At 34.8% G+C, this 23,650-nt stretch overlaps 1 protein-coding gene across 3 annotated transcripts in view; it reads right to left on the reverse strand.

Annotated features, from left to right (window-relative positions):
- LOC149414820 (uncharacterized) overlaps nucleotides 1-23,650 on the reverse strand; it is a 399,189-nt gene that overhangs the window by 222,209 nt on the left and 153,330 nt on the right. For all 3 annotated transcript variants that reach the window (XM_089642875.1, XM_089642874.1, XM_089642877.1), the window contains 2 exons: nucleotides 10,862-11,065; nucleotides 1,304-3,623 (listed from right to left, as the gene is read on the reverse strand). In XM_089642875.1, coding sequence (XP_089499001.1) covers nucleotides 1,304-3,623; nucleotides 10,862-11,065 — 2,524 coding nt within the window. The remainder of the gene's footprint in view (nucleotides 1-1,303; nucleotides 3,624-10,861; nucleotides 11,066-23,650) is intronic.

The raw sequence follows: 23,650 nt of genomic DNA on the forward strand, positions 1-23,650 counted from the left end.
AGTGTAACTAAGTATTTTGAAAGATACCATACTCCTTGCCTCATTCACGTTCATACATCGTCCCATACATACTCTACTATTATTCTGAATCTTGACATGGCCCGACTCAAGTATCTGATTCAGTTGATCGTGCCATGTCGTCTACATGCCCAAATCATCTAAGCGTCCCTTTCTTAATCTCACTCCACACTTTTCACACGACTCATTTCTACGGCATTTAATCTACTTTAATCCTTTCTTTGCCAGTTCCATGCCTTACTGCCATACATCAGTGTAGGTACCAGCACTCCATTGGGGACTTATTTTTAATTGTAGACCTAAAATGTACCTACTAGAATTTCGCATTGTGATTTTTTAAATTTATTTTGTAGATATTTATTAATTTGTCTCAATTTGCAATTTTCGATTTTTTTTAAAATAAAGATCGTTTTTCACAAAAGAAATTCAATTTTCTTGCAATTCATCATGTCTCACAGTTAATTGTATTATATGACATGTATTATGTATCACCATAAAAGAAATATAAATAAAAATAAAAAATGAATTTGCATTTAATGATTATCATATAATATTGACACCCAACTGATTATTTACTTAAGCTGTGGAACGCAAAAAGTTCTGTGGATATGTCTTTGTGAAAAAGCTTCTCAAATAATGTTACTAATTGGTAAAGCCAATTTTCACGTTTTTTCAAGTTTTTATTGCTTCCCTTTGTGTAAATAATTTGTAGGTTAAGTAGAGTTATTTATTAGTAGAACTAATTTAATTCGATTCATAGTCATATGATAAGAATTGTTATATTGACTTTGATAAGAATTAATCTATTGTTGTTTTATGAACCTATTTATAAATAACAATCGCATGTATTTGAGACACTTGTTTTATTTGGCTGTCTTTCAAAATTAATCATTTATATAATAATATAATGTCTCACCTTTGTCTGTTAATTGATAGATAGATTCAGATATGATTAATTGATTTTTTTTAAAACCTACAACATACAACGCATGGTTTGAACGAGTGAACAGTCTATTGAAGGTGACAAATTTTAAAGAGTTTTGCGTGAAATGCGAAAAAAGAAAAAAGAAAATTACTCTCACTTCAATAATTTACAGGTAATGGCAAGATCTACAGTAAATTTGGCAGTTAATTTCATTGGTGACATATTTACGAAACAAACAAAAGACCGCTTGGTTTTTATTCGAGGCAACAAGTTGATATTCAAGGTTAGGTTAGGATGATTAAGAGTTAGGTTGTCAGGTTAGGCAAAAAGAGGACAATTAAGGTTTAGGTAGAATCTCACCTGCAGTAGGAAGATGACGAACTTGAGACTTCGTTGGCAGAGTCCTCCGAGTAGCTTCTCTCTCTCCAGCTGACTTCAGAGACCACCGGACAAAAGTGAACTCCTTTGGAGCCACTGGATCCTGAAAGCCCCTGAGATTTAGACCCCAAAATCCCAACCGGTTTGAATTCATTCTTCAACGGAACATGCTGCATCGAAGATCTAAGTTCCTCTTTGGGTGCATTGTTAGCATACATCATATTATCATTATCGTCTTGGTTAAATGCATTCAGGTTCGGAGTAGATTGTACTTTGTCAGTGCCCTTCATCGGCGTGGAATGGTAGAATAAACTAGGAACAAAAGTGTCCGAAACGTCAGGACTCGAGGTTTCAGTGTTTGAATTGGACACGTTATAATGTTGCCTTCTGTAGTAGGGTGGGTCAGTCTCATTTCCGTAGAAGTTGAATTCGTACGCGGGAGGTGACGGCTCTTTTGTGTTCTTCGCTGTTAGAGTCTTCGATCTGGCTTGCTTCTTCTCCAACTCCGCGATGACGTCGTCAAATGGGTTGAGCGCCGAGTGCAGGCGTTTATTTGTCATTATTGATATGTCCCTGTCGAAATTGCAGTTCTCTAACGATTTTTGAAGTGTCTTTTTAGACTGTTCGCTCAGCTCTTTCATTGTCTTCTGCATCTCACTCAAGAAGATCTTTTCTGATTCTGTCGTGGAGTCAGACTCCACGCTCATCTCCCTCGTGGAGGGTAGGTTCCTAGGCATCTTGTTAGTTTTCTCGGCGGTCCTGTTGGTAAACTTTTTCATAACATTCTTCGTCGTGCCGTCCGATTCCGTACGGTAGTCTAACACTGTCAAGTCCGCGACACTGGTAGTGAAGCTCTCACTTACGCGAAACGACTGTTTGAACGTCACTTCATGCACTGTCTTCTGCGATCGCGACGGATAGTTCAGATCGCCGAGGTCGTAGTTCTTCGCGGCGACCGACGACACTGCGCGCTCTGAACCGAAACTCCAGTTGTCACCTAGAGAAGCCGGCCCTTCGGGCACGTCACAGAGATTAAGGTCTTTGGGAACACTCGACACACTGTACAGATTAGCGTCACTCGCGTCGAACACTAATTCCTCGTCCAGCAGGCGGGCCAACTTGTCGGCGAAAGACCTCGGGAAAGTGTTTCTGCCCTGTTTCGGGTCGAAATACTTTTCAAATTCAGATATGGCGGGCCGCGAGCGCAGGTCGGGCAGACTGGACGAGGGGCGGGCGGAGGAGAGGCGAGTGTTTATTCTGGGCGAGCCGCCGCCCCCCGCCACCGCCGTCCCCGCCCCCGTCACAAGCGCGACGCTCGCGACATCCGGTGACGCCGCCGTCGCCGCCGGCACGAACGCGTCGCTCTTCTTGAGACACTTGGCGGCGGCTGCGAACATGGACGGCAGGTTGTGCTCGCTCTTGCGCTTCAGGGAGTTGTTGGCGGCCGCGTCCTCCGCGCTGACGGGCCGGTACTCGTTCACATTGGGGATGGACTTGGACTTCATCCTGAGGAAGTTGCAGAAGTGGTCCGAGTAGCCGCTGTCCTCGCTGAGGTTCTCGGCGGAGTACTGGCCGCCCGCCTGCCGCTTCACAGAAGTCGGCACGCTCGAGTAAGCGTTATCTATTTTCGCCGCGTCTAGATTCTCAAAGGACGACAGGGCGTCTAGGCTTCGACAGGACTTAAAGTTGTACTTCAGGGGTGGAATCTCCGTGGGGATTTGTACTTCGTGTAAAGTGCGATCGCTGTCGCTGCTTCTAGCACTTGAAAACTCGCTGGACCCAGATTCACCATTAACGGCGTCTTCTTGAACGTTCCAATATCTCGTCTCATCGTCACAATTGAAAAACGCATTGAGATTCCTGTTTTCACTTTCCTTTTGCGTTGCTACCACATAAGTCTGATCACCGAAACCTTCTTCAGGCAAACTTCTGTCTTTAAAATGTCCTTCTGGCAAATCACTGAAACCGTTGACCGGAACTCTGTATGCGGACTCTTGCGAAGACGAACTGTTCCTGTCTGAATCTGAGGAGTTCTCCAGACTGTCCGGGTAGACTTCAGATCCTCTGAGACGGTCTAAAGAGTCGAGGCTTAGGAGAGAGAGCGGAGACGGGGAAGCCGACCCATCAGGCTGTTGGCAAGACTGTTCGAGGCTCTCGAACTGAGCCAAGCTGGAACTCCGGGATAGACTAAGGAAGCTGGTAGAGTCTGTAGGACTGGGAGGGCATTCTGGTCTCAGTTGATTCGGTCTTCTCCTTTTGGCCGGACACAAGAAGTCTCTTTCTGATCCGCTGTCGCATTCTTCTGCAAACAGACAGCGAAATTAACAACACATCGGTCAAAGTCAAAACAACAACTGAGCATGATATAATTTAAAGAATCTCACAAACCAATCGCGCATAATATTGTTTGGTGTCGAGCCGCGTTGTATGCTTATGGAGCTCGCCTTAATATAGAGGCCATTTCAAATCACTAACACCTTATCAATATTAATTAGGACGACAATTCTTTGTGACCACCGCTTCATTGCCACACCAGGAAGCCTACATCGTTCTACATTCTGCTCTTCACTCCTGAATGAGAACACTGCGAGCCGGTATAAAACATTGTCTTACGAAGGAGAACATAAACAACACAGCTATTCTTATTAATGATGTTACTAATAAAATGAAGACAATTTTAAAATTAATCTGTTGCTGTTGAATTATTGCATAATTTTATCAAAACATTTCAAAACAGATAATCAATTTCAAGCCTGTCTGAAATCTACAAATTGAACGGTCTTAAATATGTAAATTAGCCTTTTCCGTTATTTTTCAAATCGGCATAGACGAATCTGTACAATCACTGTTAACGATGATTAACTTGAATGATTACTCCTAAATAAAATAATTAACAATTTAGAATCCGAAATGTTGGTTTTACGAAAAGGAGGAAGCTAAACACGACACAATAACCCAAAAGTCAAACAAGACAAAACTAATGTAGTTAGATTAACAGATTCGGCCCGCATGGACTATGGAGGGGAACAATGTAGAAATAGATTGTACCACCACCTGTGGCTATGGAGTGTGTTGGTAAAATGAAATAACAAACTAGTAGACGAATATAAACACACTTGTGGCTACCGCAGTGGCTAGTGAAAAGAGAGGGTGTGCGGATTATTCCTATCACGAATATTGCGCACAAATTATTCCTCACTCAGACTATTCCACACACAGATTATTCCAGATACAGATTATTGCGCAGATTGAAAACTTCGAACATAATTCCGACCAATTTTGCCGAAGAATATCTTCGTTCGATATTCACTAATGTTATTATTTTATTGCAATTCAATTCGCAATAATTTTTTCCGAGTATGTTCAAATACAAAATCAATCCATATGCACTTACGAAGAGTGTCTGTAGCAGGCGGCGACTTGGCGGGCACTTTGGATTTGATTTTTATGCATATCTACGGCTTTATTCCGATATTGATTAAATTTTTCATTTTTGACCTACAAAACAAGAGGTAGATCTCTGTCTACATGAAATTTCTAAAAACTCGCGTAAAGTTCCCTCAAGCTAGTACCAAATAATCAAATAAAAAATTGGTATATTTTTAGAATGCCTTATATCAATAACTTTATATTATATGCCTTATAATAATAATATTCGGCTAATTTATATAGCGCCGTTTTCGTGAGAAATCACCTCAAGGGTGCTGTACAAATATATTTCTTAAATAGTTAATACTAGAACTACTGACTTATCTCTAAGACTTATATCTAGTGATTTACGACTAAGGCCTATAACTACTATCTTAGCGACATATATCCGAGTATTTACATATTTAGCAACTTACAACTAAAATTAATATTAACAATCTAATCTTACTAACGCCAGAAGAAGAAGGAAGTTCTATTATATTAGGGTGTTTTTATTGATAGCTGGATATATATGTTAAATGAATGAAATTAAAGAATAAAATCAATCGTCAATCTTAAACGCATTTAGATGATTCATCTGCCAACAATTAAACCGATCGACTTGTTATGTTCCCGCTGATATTGTCCACTGTCCATTGGTAGGCAAGTCAATAGAAAAATTGAATGAACGGAATCGCTAGATAATAATAATAATAATAATAATAATAATAAAAACGTTTATTTGACAATAATTTTTTACATGTTTGCATATAGTTTGTACACATACATTTAGATGATAATGTAACAATTACAGTATAAAAAAAATGAAAAAAAGAGATATTTTATATGATAGGCATAAAAATTGCTTGGAAAATTGAGTCGATTATAGTGCAAAAGTGTGTTTAAAAAAAATTATATTGTGTATAATTTTATTCGAAAGAAAAAAAAACATGAATCAAATCAAACAAATACTATGAAAAAGAATATAAGTGTTTTCGAAATATTTTAAATAAATTGTTAATAAAATTAAAAACCTCATACTATAATGATAAATTCAAAAATATATTTCAAGACTCAAAAAAAACATGGGACGAATGTAATCAAATTTTAGGAAAGAAATGTAAAAATGATTGTGACCAAGTTGCATCCAAATATTTGATGAAAGGTCGGACCGAAGAAAGCGTAACAAATGACTTTGTTGATTATTTCTCTGACAATGTTTGCAATATGTTACATAAATGTAATCACAGGACAACTGGGTTTGAACCAGAGGAGATGCCTCAAAGCATGTACCTACCTAGGGCTAAAATTGCTGATATAGAAAACATTGTGAAGCAACTTAAAAGCTCTTCTCCTGGAATCGATAATATCAGAATGAGCGATATTAAAAAACATATATTAACATTAGGTCCAATTATAACCCATTTTGTAAACAGAATCTTATTTGAAGCAAAAATTCCAGATGATTTAAAATGTAGTATTATCAGACCCATTTATAAAGGAGGTGATCACAGCATTTTGGGTAATTATAGACCAATCAGTATTTTGCCATCACTCGAAAAAATTCTTGAAAAATACATTCAAATTAAATTAATAAAATATTTGGAAGATTTTTCTATTATTGATACTAACCAATATGGATTCCAAAAAAAAAAGGGCACTGAAGTGCTACTTCAAAAGTTTGCCAGCTTGATAAATAATAATTTAAATAATAAACATCATGTATTAGTCTTATTTATAGATTATTCCAAGGCATTTGACACTATTAACCATAAAAAATTGTTGAAAATACTAGAAATCATAGGAATAAGAGGGAAACTTCTAAAACTATTTGAAAATTATTTGAACAACAGGTGCATGCAAATAAAGCTTTTGAACACATTAAGTAAAAAAAGAAAAATCTTAGCAGGTGTTCCTCAAGGTTCCATATTAGGTCCTATTTTATATATAATTTATGTATCTTTTATTAAATTTATTTTTAAACATGTAAAACACTTTGTGTACGCGGATGATACTGCATTGGTGTTTTCTTGCAGTGATTTGCAATTATGTATTGAACTTTTACAAAAAGATTACATTGAACTTTTAAAATGGTCTCACGACTCTGGCCTAATCATAAATGCAAAAAAAACTAAATTGATACACATTAGATCACCCAATGCCAAGGTAAATACTATTATACCCGAAATTAAAACACACAATTCAGATTGCCTACATGTTGGTATCCCTGCGTTGTGTACATGTGAAAATATTGAACTGGTTAAAAAATATGTTTATTTAGGTGTTATTATTGATTGTTTTTTCAAATGGGATTTACAGATAAATAAAGTCTGTGAACGACTGAGATCTATTATTAGTAGATTATATAAATTAAAATTTTATGTTCCAATATGCACACTTCGAATAATTTATTTATCACTAGCTGAATCTATCATAAGGTATGGAATTACAGCTTGGGGATTTTCCTCTAAAACAAATATAAATCATGTTCAAGCAGTTCAAAATTCTCTTGTTAAATTATTAGCTCATAAAAGTTTATATGAACAAAGGCATAATGTTCCACACCTTTATCAAAATCTGAAAATCCTCTCGGTAAGAGCAATTATGTGGTATAAAATAATTTTTCAGCACATAAATAGCCCTATGTACATAAATAGGCTGGAACACACTTACAATACTCGATTTACATTAAATGAAGGACTAATCGTACCAAAGCATGTAAACAAATATGGAAAAAGAACGCTAGACTACATGATACCAAATTGTTTAAATATGTTACCTGCAGAAATCAAAAAATGTACAAATATAAAAAGAAATTTTTTGTTGAAAAATTGGCTAGCTGAAAGAAATAGTTTGTACTAGACTCTAATACAAACTATTTCTAACTGCATACGCTTTAATTGTTTTTTGTTTTTATTTTTATTGTATTACACCTCTCATGATATGAATGTATACATTTGATATAATCTGTTTTAAGTTAAAAGCACCCAATGACAAACTACTTTAAAGTAGTTTATTGGGACTTTTTGATTTTTGTATATTATTTTGATATTAAATAAAAAAAAAAATAAAAAAAATAAAAAAAAAAACATTTTTTATCAAGTAATTACCAATTTAATTTAATTCTACTCAAGCGAAACATTAGAAACAGCTTCAATTTGTGCAAAGCCTACTTTTTGGTATTCATAATGTAAACCGATTTGTAGTAAAGATTAATTGAAAATAGTAATTTCACACTAAGCTTCGCAAAGTGTACAATATGTTACATCGCTTTTAGGGACAATACTGATAATACCACGTGTTGTGTTTTTTCGTTGTTCTGAATAATTTCACATCCCATCCCAAACGACATTATACTGTCGAGAGTTTAGGATCACATGGGTCTACCTATAAAAACGTTGTTTTGAGGTAAACACAACTATAGATTGGAATGCTCATGTGTACAACTGTATGCCCGACGGTACGTACGAGATGGAGCTACGTGGCACTAAGTAATATAATTATGAAATTACCGAAACCAAGCTTAACATAAAACACCAGTTTTTAGGATTAGTAGTAAGGCCACTGTGATCCTAATCCTAAACCCCCGTTGTGTTAAAAGTTTTCCATGTGCGGAATCATCGCGTGCGGAATAATCTGTTCGCAATATTCGCGGTCAGAAAAGCACGGATCGGAATAATCACCGAGGCCGACAAGAGAGTTAACACGCAAGTCTTAACAATGTGCTTTATGTTCCGCTAATGGTTTGTTATGTGTATACTCCAGTACCGGCTACTGAACAATGTGGAACATGCCAATACTGTTCCGTGTTGTGTTACGTCTTTATTATACCCTTTTTTGCACAGCTAGTGTGTTATGTTTGGTTATGTGCGATTACCAGTGTTTCCCATAATTTTAAAACGGGTTTTTCGCCAGACTGAAAACAAAATGCAAACACCTGTTCTATAACAGAAATAGTTACATTGCTTAGTTAATTAACAATAGACAAATAAAACAATTTTAAATGATCAATGTAATTTATCATTGAAGAATAAGACGATACCAATAAATCTAAGCGAAACAAGAAAAAGAACAAGATGCAGAATAAATAATAAGATAACGGTCTCAATTGGAGTGGAACCCAGGATCTCCGTCTTATCGGGATAACGCCTCTAACCACTCGGCCATTGGGACCTAATTATTTTATATCTCATCTGATCTACGATTTTACAATGTTGTTATTTTTCATTATTTATTTATTTACTAACGGACCAAGTCCAATTACAACACATTACATATTACACGAAGTTAATACAAGGACAATAAAAGATGCTATGATATAAACAGGGCACAAAAACAATAGAGATAATGTCAAGTCAAGACAGGAACAAGGTTTTGATGGAGTACACGACTTCTGCCATATCAATACAAAATATTACTTGCGTAATACTGACAACAATCATTTAGGCTTACACCAAAAAATTCAAGCTCCTGACTCGAGTAAACAAGTCTGACCTTTCTGGATATTGGTGAATGGTATCCATAATCTGTGGAGTGTTGATTGAGGAAAAGCAAATCATTATTTCTGAGTCTACCTACGGGAAGGGATGAGTTGCAACAAAGTAAGTGAGTCAATCATACTGTTAATAATTTTGAAAATGCAGTAGAGATCAAAGCCCTTCCTAAGTTTTCGAAAGAAGAAAGATTTAATTTTACTTCAAGTTCATCGTACGAGTAATCGCCTTTCTAGCCCTTACCTCCAAGCCATTCCCCTTAAGACGCGATGCTGTATGGATTCGATATGATTAATGTGAACATGATAGAATGGACCAAATAACGCAGGCATTATAATATTTAAACCTTTATTATTTTTCTGTATCTTGTTCTGATTCATGTTCCTTTTAGATTTATTAATAAGATCTATCTTCTTCTTCAATGATATAAAAAAACAGCAATGTTTATTTCTTAAATTAGTTTGAAATTTAAAACTTTAGATCTACATACTTTACGTAAGTACCTATTACATGTTTGCAATACAATTTTTGTTTTGTTATTTTTAACCAATTTTGACCAGTGGAAAAGCACAACTGCCATGTTGTTAAGGCGAATCAATGCCAAATCACTATTTTGATTAATCTTTATAACGAATTAGTGTACATTATGAATACCAAAAAATATGCTTTAGATAAATTGAAGGTTTTCCTATCGCTTCGCTTGAGTAGAATACAAATAAAATAAAAATTACTAAATAAAAAATATAAATGCAAACTACTAAAAAATATTTTTTTCAATAGAAATGTATGAACGCAAAAAAGAAACAATTTTTTAAAAATACAGTATTATACCTAAGATTATATGTAAGAGTTGATTAACTTTTTTGCTTTCTTATAAAATTATTTACAAAATAAATAACAAACAGTTTTTTGCTTGAAATGGAACGTTTCAGACTCCGTTTGTTAAGCGATTTTAATGCCTATTACCTACGATATAAGGTATACCAAGAATATACACATTTTTTTATTGTAGCTTCCTCCTAAGCCAGCTGATCACAATTTGATAGGATGCTGAAACTGAACTAAAATCGACGTTTCACAAGGAACTTTCAAGTGTCAAAAAAACAAAATGACACTGATTGGCTATTTGATGACAATGTTATATTTGAATAGGCTATCAACTGTACTACTGCGTATCCTACACATTGAACACGTTTCTGGTCAAACCTAGATCTCGAACCTTTCGAGAAACAGAGGAAGATCACTGATATGTTGGAGTGATTAAGTATCAGCTATTTCCGGAATTTATTAAAAATCTGGTCAGATTATTTGTTTTCCTGTTAAAAATGGGACTGCGGGCCAATAAAGAATGAATTGTGAAAAGTTTCTAACAAAGTATCAGTCAAATGTTTTGTGAGGACGGCGGATTACGTGTTCATACAAATACTGATATTGATACTGAATACTTATACTGTAGCATTCCGTCATAATCTATTAGGAAATGTACACGTCTTCTCGATATATTCTGAATGACATTTTATCAGGAAGATCGCATGCAGGATCATTTTTCTCCGTGTAGGGTGTGCGAAATTGGAACGGGGATCACGATCCTCAGCAAAAAGGAAACGTCTAAAAAATAATGATTGACTAAGAGGGTTACCTTTCCCGCCCTTGGCGACATGCACTACGGAGTCCGCGTCGCTGTCCGCCGCCCATCCCGTGGGCGAGGGCGGCGGACTGCTAGCCGGAGAGGAGTCTTCGGATCTCAGCTGCTCCGGCGTCTCCTCCTCGATGGTCTCCAGGAAGGGCGGCAGGCCTTGGGCGGACCCGCCCCCGCCTACCTGCCCGAGGAATAGAGCGGCGTCTGAAAATAAAACTAATGTTATAGTTGAATCAAATACAAGAGTTAGAAGATTATGTACGAGACGGTGTACGAATGTGAAGGAATATGTGAGTGTCGTGTGCGTGTGACCAAAGATAATAGAAACATTGTGAGATATGGCACGGTAACGTGCTGACTGTCGTCGATATATGACCACAGACTATCAAAGCGGCAATGCAATAAAAGTTATACGTATGGTGTGTAGGGGGAAACAAAGTATGGATGTATGGTAAAGAATGATAACAAATAAAATAAAATATTAATAATATTTTTCTTAATGATACCTTAAGAAAAATATTAAACACCGAATCAGTAATAGCCGCATACTATGGTTATGTATACTCAATAATAAAATACGGTATTATTTTTTGGGGAAACTCGGTAAACGCTAAAGATGTTTTCATCATACAAAAGAGATGCATAAGAAAAATTACAAACTCTGATCGTTTAGACTCATGTAGACCTATGTTTAAAAATCTGAAAATACTGACAGTCACAGACATATATATATTGGAGTTATGCATGTTAGTGCGATCATCTACAGACAAGTTCCCACTAAAAAACTCAACACATAAATACGCTACAAGGCTCACAGAAAACTTACTAATACCAAAAGCAAACAAAACAATATTCCAAAAAGGACCATACTACATGGCCATTAAAGTATATAACAACCTTCCACATAACATTAAACAAATACAAGATACACACAAATTCAAAACGTTACTAAACACTTTCCTTGTTAATAAATGTCACTACACGTTGAGTGAATACCTCACGTAAATGAAACACCTATTTTTATTGGTATATATATTTGTATTTTTTTATTTTTTCATTGGTATATTGTTATTTTATGTGTATAAACATTGTAATTAAATAAATGTGGTTAGCTGGAAGAAATGGGGTCTACCCATAAGCTATACCTTTTGTAATTTTAATTTTACAATAAATAATTTTTGATTTGATTTGATTTTAATGATTTGCAGTAGTATGGGTTAACGATATTAAAGACACGCGTTGATTTCCTTCTAATAATGGTACATGGCCCATTGCCATAATTTCCATTATCTATGTTACAACCGAGATATTTACAAATCTCATCTATCTATCTATACACATATATATATAAACTTGTAAATAAAATACTTGTAAATATATAGACTTGTAAATATCTCGTTTAACATAGATAATGGAATACAGAATATGTCTGTGACAGCGTGTCTTTGTTATTTTATACAAATCTACAGTTTTATTCCGATATTGATAAAATTTTGCACAGTTAACGTTCAAAACAAGATGAAGGTCACTGTCAACATGAGTATTAGAAAAACCACCACCCTTTAAAGCACAATCAAGTCCGGGCAACGCCAGTAAGTTTAGCTTGTTATTTACGTACATAAAACTAATAATAAAAACATCACTTAGGCATGTGACACGTAGGTAAGGTACTCGCTAGATAATTTTGCAATTTTTTCGAATGATTGGGAGAAGTTGGGTCTCTTGTGCGGTGTTCACTCAAAAAATGTAAAGTATTATATTATTTGTATATATTTTCAGTCAAGTTCTCCATAAAACGGTTACATACCAATATATTACGAAAAAAATGAGGTACATGTAAGTGTAAATAAGTCACGGGATCAGTTTTACTATTTTGTGACATGCATGGTAGCAGAAGTCGGGGACGCCCGAGGAAGACCTGACACGATCAAGTGAATCAGATACTCGAGTCGGGCCATGTCAAGAGTCAGAACAATATATGTAAGAGTATGTATGAATGTGAATGAGGCGAGAAGTGTATGACCGAGTTGTTTGGCATGAGTTGTCCGTCCTCTCTGCCTACCCCTGCGGGGAAACAGAGTTATGATTTTTTTTATTTTTTTTAATTTTGGTATAATATTTTTTACATTTCGGTAAGTTATCCAGTAATGTTGGCCTCACTGGGTGGCTTACCCGTGAATAATCTACATAATACATTAAAAGAGAAAATAAAACATTCAAAATATAATCTTGTGTGTTTGTGAGTGATGTGTGTTTATATTGGTTTTGTGTGTTACGTGTAGGTTTTATTTTCATTTTATGCTGTGACATTTTGGTAATATTGTCTTTTTTGTTCTTTAATCCATTTTGTAATTTTGTGTGTGGATTTATTTTTATTTTCCTTAATTTTAATTTCAAGTTTTACACTGTTGAAAGCTTTTATAGCATGGTGGTAGTGTCTTTGTCCAAAGCTTGAATTTACTGTCGGAGTTTTTGTGTTATCTTTGTACGCTTGTCTAACTGGTCTGTTAGTGTTATTTTGTGTACGTTGAAATTTGTTTTTTTTTGTCAAAAATGTAGTTTAGTATCTAGTGTTTTAACGTATAATTGGCGTATATCTAGTACGTCACAGGTGTTGAATATTTGGTCTGTATCAGTCAGTCTATGTTTTTTTAGTATTACCTTTAAGATCGTTTTCTGTGCGATTTATATGTAATTGATAGCGGAGTCGGTTGCTCCTCCCCAAGCAATAATTCCCCAATTAATAATTGATTAGTTAGTTTGTAAAAATATGGTTGCTGAATTGTCTGTAAGTGTTGTTGAAAATGTCGATGGTCAATGCAGAATCGTTAAGCAGTTGGGTCGCTTTGTTGATTGGCGCAAGTCCTCGCTTTCGGATCATAAAAAAGTGCATGGAATCTCCCACGAGTATACTTGTTAGGCACATATAAGATACATATACGAGGGTGGTCTGAAAAGTTTCCGACCTCAACGCCAAGATGGCGGTACTCGTCAATAAAAGCTAGTGAATATAGTTGTGCATCTTTTGACAGTTACTCACCAAAGTTTCGGCCATTTTGGAAGCGCAGTTTTTAGATGACAGTCGTTTGAGTCACTTTTAATGACTCTATATCACTTTTTAAACGTGTGTTTAATTGTCATTTTGATGAAATGTCATGGAACCCTTTAGGAGATAGGCATACAATAATTAAAAAAATATTTTAAATTGTTATTTACCAAGTCAATCCGTGAGAAATAGTTAGGATGCAGGCGAATTTTCAAGTTATTGTTTTATAAAATTATCTTTTAATTCCTGTCTGTATCTGTGTTTTCTCCTTAAATAAATAAATACACTATCGCGGACTTTTCTGTAGGCCTTATATATAAAATTCCGTAGTACATTATTTTGATGTATCTCACAAGGTTTAGCCAGCGTTAGTAATGTAAGCACACGAAGATATATATTTTGCGACTTGTTTACAAAACTTCGACTTTTCTCTACTTTCTATAAATATAAAATACACGTATTATATACATAAACCTTCCGGAAGAAATTCTCTAAATGTTAGTGAAAACCCTATCAAAATCCGTTGTATAGTTTAGAAGAACTAAGCGCACAAACAGACAGACGCGGATAGGGATTTTGTTTTACAATATTTATAGAGATTATTCATTAAGGCGAAGTTTGATGCCAAATCACTATTTTGATTAATCTTTATAACGAATTGGTAAACATTATGAATACCAAAAAATATGCTTTAGATAAACTGAAGGTTTTCCTATCGCTTCGCTTGAGTAGAATACAAATTAAAAAATAAATTACGAAATAAATAATATAAATGTAAACTACTAAAAAATATATTTTTTCAATAGAAATGTATGAACGCGTAAAGGAAACAACTTTAAAAAATATACAGTATTATAGCTAAGATTATCTGTGACAGTTTCACTTTTTTTGCTTTCTTATAAAATTATTTAGAAAATAAATAAAACCAGTTTTTTGCTTGAAATCGAACGTTTCTGGACTCCGTTTGTCAAGCGATTTTAATGCCTATTACCTAAAATATAAGGTATACCAAGAATATACACATTTTTGGCTTGTAGCTTCCTGTAGCGTAATTTTATTTCACATTACGCAGATTCCTCGGCTGGCTAAGTCCTCCATCACAACACAAGCAACATTTTCGGCTTTCTGTGGTGGTAGTAGGAGATTTTCAAACATTGTTGGGTTATTCGTAACCTGGGAATGTTTGTCTTTCTTTTTAAAAAAAAAAAAAAAAAAAAAAAATGACAAACATGTAATGAACAGATGGTCACGTGACAAGACAATGCATTTACAATTATTATTATTCCATGTTGAATGCAATTCCACCTTGAATCTAATAAATAAACGTGTGAACATTTCTTGAATAGCTGAGCCATTATTATCTGTCGACGGACTATGTTTCTATGTAAATACATAATTCTACCATAATAGAAGCAATTTCAATAATATCGTCATCATATGTACATACAAACATCTAAAGAACAATGCATAGAATTCCCATACGTGAACATAAAAACAAAATAATTTTATATCTATATACATACCTTACAAAATGTAAGGACGTCAAAAAATCATGCAAAAAAATTGTGTGAATACCTTTTCTGTATGAATTTATTTATTTATTGGATAATTTGTATAGCGCCGCTTTTGTGAGATATCACCTCAGGGGCGCTTTACAGTTGATGCAGGTATTACAGAAAATATAAATATTACAAAAATAGAGTGAAGTTAAGTTAAGTAAAATGAAGTATAGGAACAGGTGACACGAAGATAGAAGGTGGAGACTCTGCAGCAAGAATCCTAGGTGGTGAAGGAACTGGACCAGCTGCTGCAGCAAGAGAGTCCACCGCGTCCAACAACAGTGTCCAGGTATGTATCTGCTGCTAATATGTGAATTATCTAATGAAATGAAATTTTGCACATAATAATGTGCTAACCGGAACCAGTGAGACTATGGCATCCCCAATTAGGCTTTGTTGTGACGCTGAGGGGTATGGCGATGGGAAGGGGATATGAAAGAGGAATGTAGGGAAGTACCTGGCTGTTCAGATATTGTCACCAAACACGGCAAAATCCATTCAAGTAACGTTTCGTTTTTGAATGGTAACTTTCACTAGGGCAGTACTGTTAGTATCTGAAACTCTGGAACGTGAAGCAAGTATACTAAATTTTATTTTAAACTAGCCGTCGTGTTCCCGGCGTTGCTAGGGGTTATCCTTTGGAGATAGATATATACCATCGTGTATTTTTCCGTAGGCCTTTTTAAGATATAAAATTCCGTAGTACATTAATTTGCTGTATCTCATAAGGTTTAGCCAGCATTAGCAATGTAAGCGTCCGAAAATATTTCTTTTACAACTTGATTACAAAACATCGATTTTCTCTATTTTCTATAAATATAATATGCATGTATTATATATGTATACCTTCCGGAAGAAATTTTCTAAATGATAGTGAAAACTCTAATCAAAATCTATTGTGATTAATAAAATTCGAAATAACACAATACATATACCATAATAATAACCCAATAATAATAATATAAATGTTGACTTGCAGGCAATGACATAAAAAAAATCATTTAACCTGATACAAGCGACAGTGTGTGTGAGAGTTTCCTATGCGAGGAAAAGACAAAGCTACTTTTATTATGACTGCTTCGCTCAGTAACGTTTGGTTAGTACATTGTAACTAGTCTGTCATGCTCCAGAATAATTACTTAAAATAAAAATAAATGGGAAGTCTGGATAGATTATATTTTGGAAACTCAAAATTTTTGGTTATTATTTAAGAATGGATGATTTTAATGCACATATAAGTTTATTGCTAATATTATTACTATGCTTGATAAAAAAATAGCTACAGCAAGTCTGAAACTAAAAGATGAGAAGGAAAGCAATTCACTACGCATCGTAACAAAAGACAAATTTGTGACACGCAAAAAAATATGAAAAAGGCATTCAGAGCATATCAAAAACTGTGCAAGCTGAAACTGACACCAATGAAGGTTCTACATGTTTTTCTAACATTTTGTAATGTGCTTTTTCTCAAAAATACGTTTATTTACAAATAATTTAATTTTAGAAGAAATATCCAATATACCTAAAAAAGGATAATTACCCACCCACTAGGTATTTAAAAATGTTTTACAGCTACACACTGAGAATAAGGTAATTTTTTCCCGTGTAACTAATAATTTGACCACTCCCTGTAGTTATCCGAAGAAATTATCGCCTGCAGCAACTCTTAGCAACAACTGTACGTACAGTATCATGACAAAATATGTGCTGTAAATTCAAATTATAATAAAAACTTAATGTTTGGTAACGGCATAAAAACTTAATCTCCATAATGGGTAATACCTTATATTGAGTTTGTTCATAATTATTCCAACATTAATTTGATGATCTTTGTTCATTTTAGAAATCATTTGCGACATCGAAAAAAGTAACCTTTGTAAAAAATGTTATTAGTGCGTTTAGTGTAAGAAAACCTCACAGTTAACGACATCTTCCGGATTTGTGTGAAACATTGCATCGCATTAGTTTACCTTTTTGCCGGTAGATGGCAGAAGTGGTTCAAATTGAAAGGTGCGTTGTCAGTAAAATTGTTATTATTGTTTTACTCTATTGACTTATTTTTATTATTGTATAAAAATCACAGCAATCAATTGAATTATAACAAAACCAGAACAGTAAATATTTTCGGTTTCACTCTGGTGAACGACTACCATGGGTTTTGTCGTGCTTGGATCTTGCTTGGGGTAATAAAATCTATATAAATAAAAATGTAAATTTTAGTTTGTTCAAAATTTCAAATCTCTGAAAGTTTTTCACTGATTGCTTTGTAAATTTGATACAACGTTACTTTTGAATACGCATGTATTTTTATATACCTATTTTATATAGATGTCACATGTGACAGGTAAAATCATGTTTTTTTTTTAATAACAGCGCCATCTGTTGGACAAACAAGCTTTCTTTAAAAAACAGCGTTGTAAGTAAAAGAAACACGCGCTATTAGGCCAGTGCAATTAGCGCCAAAAAGGGGGTCGCGATCGAAGTAATTCCGGTAGTCCCAATTTTTTAATATGTTATATAAACTCATCCCCTGATGTAAAATCTGAGTTTCCGATCTTGGCGCACCTGTGCTCGCGCCGCCATTTTGAAAAAACTGGCCGAAATCGGGCCAAAATCTAGTTTTTCCCAAATATCTCATTTCCAATTCAAATTTAGGCTAAAATAACTTAACAAGTATAATAGAACATAAAATAACCTACAACTTTTGTTTAAACAAATTTCTTCTATCTCTAATAGGTACTGAGGTAGAAAGTAGTAAAGGTGCGTATATTTTTGAAAAAACAAGTTTTTTGCGCGACTAGGTTTGGTTTTTATAAATACCTCGTTTCCAGTGGAATTTCATGAAAATTTTATTGATACCAATAATGTAGAACATAAAATTTCAATAAAAGCTCTGCAGTTTTTATGTTTATATAATTTTTTTACCGATATCAAGAATAAACAAATCTAGGTAGGTACGCACAGAAAATCTATCACGGTTTATTATCACGTTATTAGATTTTTTTTTAATCATTCATTTTAATAATTCATCTATAAATTTATTAGAGGGCACTTCGGTGTGGGGGGGGGGCTACCCCCCACTATTCTACTCCTCCCCAACGGTTCCCTTCAGTTGCCGCGTGTCACGTCTTGATCCTATATTATAGTATTATTATATATTATAGTATAGTATAGCCTAGTCTATATTTTTTTTTCATCATTCAACCCTCTACCAAATAAAACATAACTGGGAAGCAGTAAAATACACGTAATTGATGTAGGATATTTACTGCACAAAGTTGTATGGGGTCGTGCTCAACCTTTTTCAAAAATTTTCCATTAATACGTCAGGTATGTACAAAATCATTATGGATCCAATGCAGTAGTAGTATTCGATGGATACCCAGATTCTATGGAAAAGAAAAGCACTAAAGGGGTGGAAGAGCACGGCGTGCCAAAGTTACAACTTCTGCTGAAGTTTTGTTTTTTGAAAGCATGCACCCACAAGTGCCATAGGAAAAGTTTCTGGGAAATGAGAAGAACAAGTCTCGTTTTATTTCCCTACTCAGAACCTCATTTGCACGATCCCACATAACGACAGTACAAGCTGAAGAGGATGCTGACGTTCTCATAGTGAACACAGCAAATTCGTTGTCATCTCAACATGATTTAGTCATAATCGTTGGTCAGGATATTGATCTGCTGGTACTTCTCACAGCTCTCTCACCTCCCAACGTATATTACCAAAAAGTTGGAAAAGGTAAATCACCTAACGCGTTGTACTCGAATAAATGTTTTACACACATTGAAATAGTTGAAAACATTTTATTCCTTCATGCCATAAGTGGTTGCGATACAACTGGAGCTCCGTTCGGTCAAGGCAAACACAAATATTGTAATATTCTTCTCAAGAACCACTCAGTGAATGAACTTATTCGTTTATTTCAAGACCCAAAAGCAAATACAGAAACAATCACTTTGGCTGCCGAACAGCTATTTGCACTTTTGTATGGCGGCAACGAGAAATCAAATTTGGAAAATTGAATGTACATCATTTTTGTCAAAGGAGTAAAAGAAGAACAAATCCAATTTATCCAGGCTACCACCCACCAAAGATGCAGTCCAGCAACACGCTTCAAGAACATACTTGCAAGTGCAGGCTTGGCTTGGTAACGATAAAGATCCGACTGAATGGGGGTGGAAAAAGGATGCTGTTGGGTTACTTACTCCAGTAACAAGAAGGAAGCTGCACCTCAGGCCTTGCTGAACTTCATATCATGTCAATGCAAAAAAGGTTGCGCTGGAAAGTGCACCTGCAGAAAATCGGGTTTGAAATGTTCCCTACTCTGCATTCATTGCAATGGCAACTCCTGCGAGAATGCTGTAGAAGCCTTCGTTGATGACGATGACAAGGAATATGATGACCCAGTCGCCACAAATTTGGGTGATAAGACAGATGAAGAAGCTATTCAGGGCCAGAAGTAAGAAACTATAGTCAAGGGCTCGTACTTCTGTCTAAACTGATCTACCATTAATTTTATTTTTTGTTTTGCTGACAACTTAACTAATAAAGAAAAGAATGTAAATATATGTTAATTTTACGAAAATACCAATTTTTTATCTTTTTTTATGTACCTTATCATCTTAATTGTATTAATAATCTTAAATGTATGTTGTGATTACGTTGATAGGCATGTCAGACCAAGCTGCGAGCACAAATGTAGTGGCTTGGCCTATTTTAGTGGTCTTCCCATTGGGAATGTATGGCGACCGATATGCTGAAATAGTCTATCTACTATATTTATAGCTAGGTCTGACACAGGCATGACGATTGTTGTCAACGTATTTGTTCTTAGAACAATAATTGTTAAAGAAAAAAAAAATCAAGGAATGCCAAGTTTAAAACACCTAACCTCTGTTTCAATTTTTGGCCTGGTTTTGGTGGATTAGAGTTTGGATACGTAATAGAGATAAAAAATATAAATTATATACCTATTTCTTTAACGAAATTTTATTTTCTACAAAATTATTATCAATAAATTTTTCACAAAATTGTGCTGGAAACGAGGTATTTATAAAAAACCAAACCTAGTCGCGCAAAAAACTTGTTTTTTCAAAAATACACGCACCTTTACGACTTTCTACCTCGGTATTTATTAGAGATAGAAGAAATTTGGTTGAACAAAAGTTGTAGGTTATGTTATGTTCTATTATACATGTTAAAATATTTTAGCCGAAATTTGCATTGGAAATGAGATATTTGGGAAAAACTAGATTTTGGCCCGATTTCGGCCAGTTTTTTCAAAATGGCGGCGCGAGCACAGGTGCGCCAAGGTCGGAAACTCAGATTTTACATCAGGGGATCAGTTTATATAACATATAAAAAAATTGGGACTATCGGAATTACTTCGATCGCGAATCGCTAATTGCACTGGCCTATATTGTTTCTCTATCTGCACAGATAGACTGAGCATAGCGAAGGGTTGCGGGTTACAACTAATTAACAATAATTATTATTGTGCATTTAAGATCCTCATTTTTTATTGCAAAACGGGAACATAATTTTTGTTTCACGACAAATATTTTCCAATAATAATAACTAAACTAATAAAAACACAATGCTGGCAAACAAAAATTTAAAAGAAGACAACAGAATTTTTGAATGCGGATTACTGGAATCTTTTAGAAAACCCACTAGTCACGCCCGCGGTAATTTAAGTAGGTACATCTACAAACTTAATATAAAAGTATTTTTGTAATAATTATGATAGAGAGAGCGTGTAAAGGAAGTAGGGAAAGCGAAAAGATTAAATGTTCAAATATGATAACAGATTTTAATCTGCATATATGGTGACAGGTCGCTGCAGACTGTGCACAATCTTCTATCCAGGGCCGGATCATAACATTTTCCTTTTTTTATTTTTTATTAATATTTTACACACTTTACAACTATAAGGCAAAAAAATCCCGATAAACTACTTTTTGGCAGTTTGTCTAACGGGTTCTTTACATTATAAATCTTATTATAGTGAGTTTGCAGTTACATTTTTACAATTATATAAAGCAAAAAATTAAAGATATTTCAGAAAAATAGCAAAAGAAAATTATGAAAACATAAATAACAATTTTAAAAGTCTTAAGAATAATATATCATTGTAAGTTAACACAAATTAATTCTTTCAGTAAGCCAAGTCTTCAGTAAGTTCACCAATTGTTTGTTTTGGGCACAGTTTTTAATTTCAGCAGGAAACATATTAAAACAACTAGGAATCATATACTTTAACGTTCTTTGTCTATATTTATTTGTATGCTTAGGTATAACAAGTCCTTCATTAAAGTTAAAACGAGCCTATTATGATTGAGTTCTAGCCTGTTTATAGTGTTTATATATAAGGGGTTATTTCTGTGCTGAAATATAATTTTGTACCACAGAATTGCTCTCACTGGAAGAATTTTGAGACTCTGACAGAAGTATGGAATATTATGCCTTTCTTTGTATAATTTTTTTTCAGCTAACCAATGAATTTTGCACGGAATCTTGGAGCCGAAAATATTTATTTATTATTTATATTACATTTGTTTACTGGCTATAATCCAATAACACAATACGAATACATTTGCGAGACGAAACGCGAACCGGGCCACGAACTACATTTCGCGCCATTTGCATTTGCTTGTGGCCTGCTCGGCAGTTCTTCAGTTCGGCTCGCGTATGTACAATTGTATATTATAGCAATTCAGCCGGTGTAGGTCCGAGTACAGGGTGTCACTGTAATCAATTATATTTGGATGATTTTTATTTTCGTGTAACGCGCTTTTCAGGATTAATAATCGTAAAGTATGGTTTGGTTAAGGATGTGTTAGGTTAGGTATTATCAGCGACTAGGCGCATTGAAAAATCGGCTCCCGGAGCGGACTGCTCCATTTGCGCCCCCTTAGGGCCGGCCCTGTGTACATAATACCATTTGAAAGAAATTGGTAGGAACCTAGCTAGATCTGAAAAAAAGCAATAAAAAAATTGAACAAAAACTTACATCAATAACATTATGATTTAGAATATTGTTTTTTTGAAATAGGTACACGAGGTAGCCTCTCCTCAAGCTCCGATTTGCAAGACGACAGCATGATGAGGTTTTGGAGTATTATTATGTCTTTTCCAGGTCAATATAAGATCCTGATTGCCTGTTCTAAGGAACCAAATGCTAATGAATAAAGGGGCAAACTGGTTAAATTAAACTATATGTACACATAGTGGTTTGTTTTGGGGGTATTGTGCCGTGTTGCGCTACCTCCTTCTTTAGCCAACGTTTCAGACAGCATTGCAGTGTCCATCATCAGGGCAGATGTGTAATCAGATCAATACCCCCAAAACAAATCACTATAATACTTTTGGCCGTGAAAATCTCAAATCTTACCTCTGTGTACATAATATAATATCTATTTATGTTTTTATAAATAGATAAATACAGGGTTTTCCAATACGAGGTGTTATTTTGAATAGCCCGCTATTTCGGTAGATGTTACTTTTGAAGCTGTCATTTTTTGACATTTGACAAGTAGAAACTACGCCATTAATACAAATGGAAGGATACACGCTTCAACAACGCATTTAAATTATTAAAATTCACTTGAGTGAATCAAATGCAAATCATCTTGAGTGATGAGGCCCATTTCCACCTCGGTGGCTTCGTCAACAAGCAAAATTGTCGCATCTGGGGCTCGGAAAAGCCAAGAGTTGAAAAGCCTCTCTATCCTCAACGTGTTACTGTTTGGTGCGGTTTATGGTCCGGCGTAGTCATTGGACCTTACTTTATCGAAAATGAGGCTGGAGTAACAGTTACGGTGAATGGATTGCGCTATCGAGAGATGATTAATGATTTTTTATGGCCGGAATTGGATGGTATTGATCTGGACAACGTTTACTTTCAACAAGACGGCGCTACGTGCCACACAAGCAACGAAACCATTGATCTTTTACGATTGAATATCAAAATAACACCTCTTATTTGAAAACCCTGTAGTTATATACAAATATTTTTGTAGAAATGAATGACACATTTTTGTAATTTAAATTGAAATTGGTTATTATTTTCTTGTAATTTAAATTATTCTGATAATTCGCCAAATATCTTCATTACTCCGTACATCAACGAATTATGACTCAGGGTTTTTTGTTTTAAAGGGGAGACATTTTCTGTTCCGCAT

This window comes from Hesperophylax consimilis, chromosome 19, assembly GCF_061612785.1.
Source record: "Hesperophylax consimilis isolate HC1 chromosome 19, BYU_Hcon_1.0, whole genome shotgun sequence".
Classification (NCBI taxonomy): Eukaryota; Metazoa; Arthropoda; class Insecta; order Trichoptera; family Limnephilidae; genus Hesperophylax; species Hesperophylax consimilis.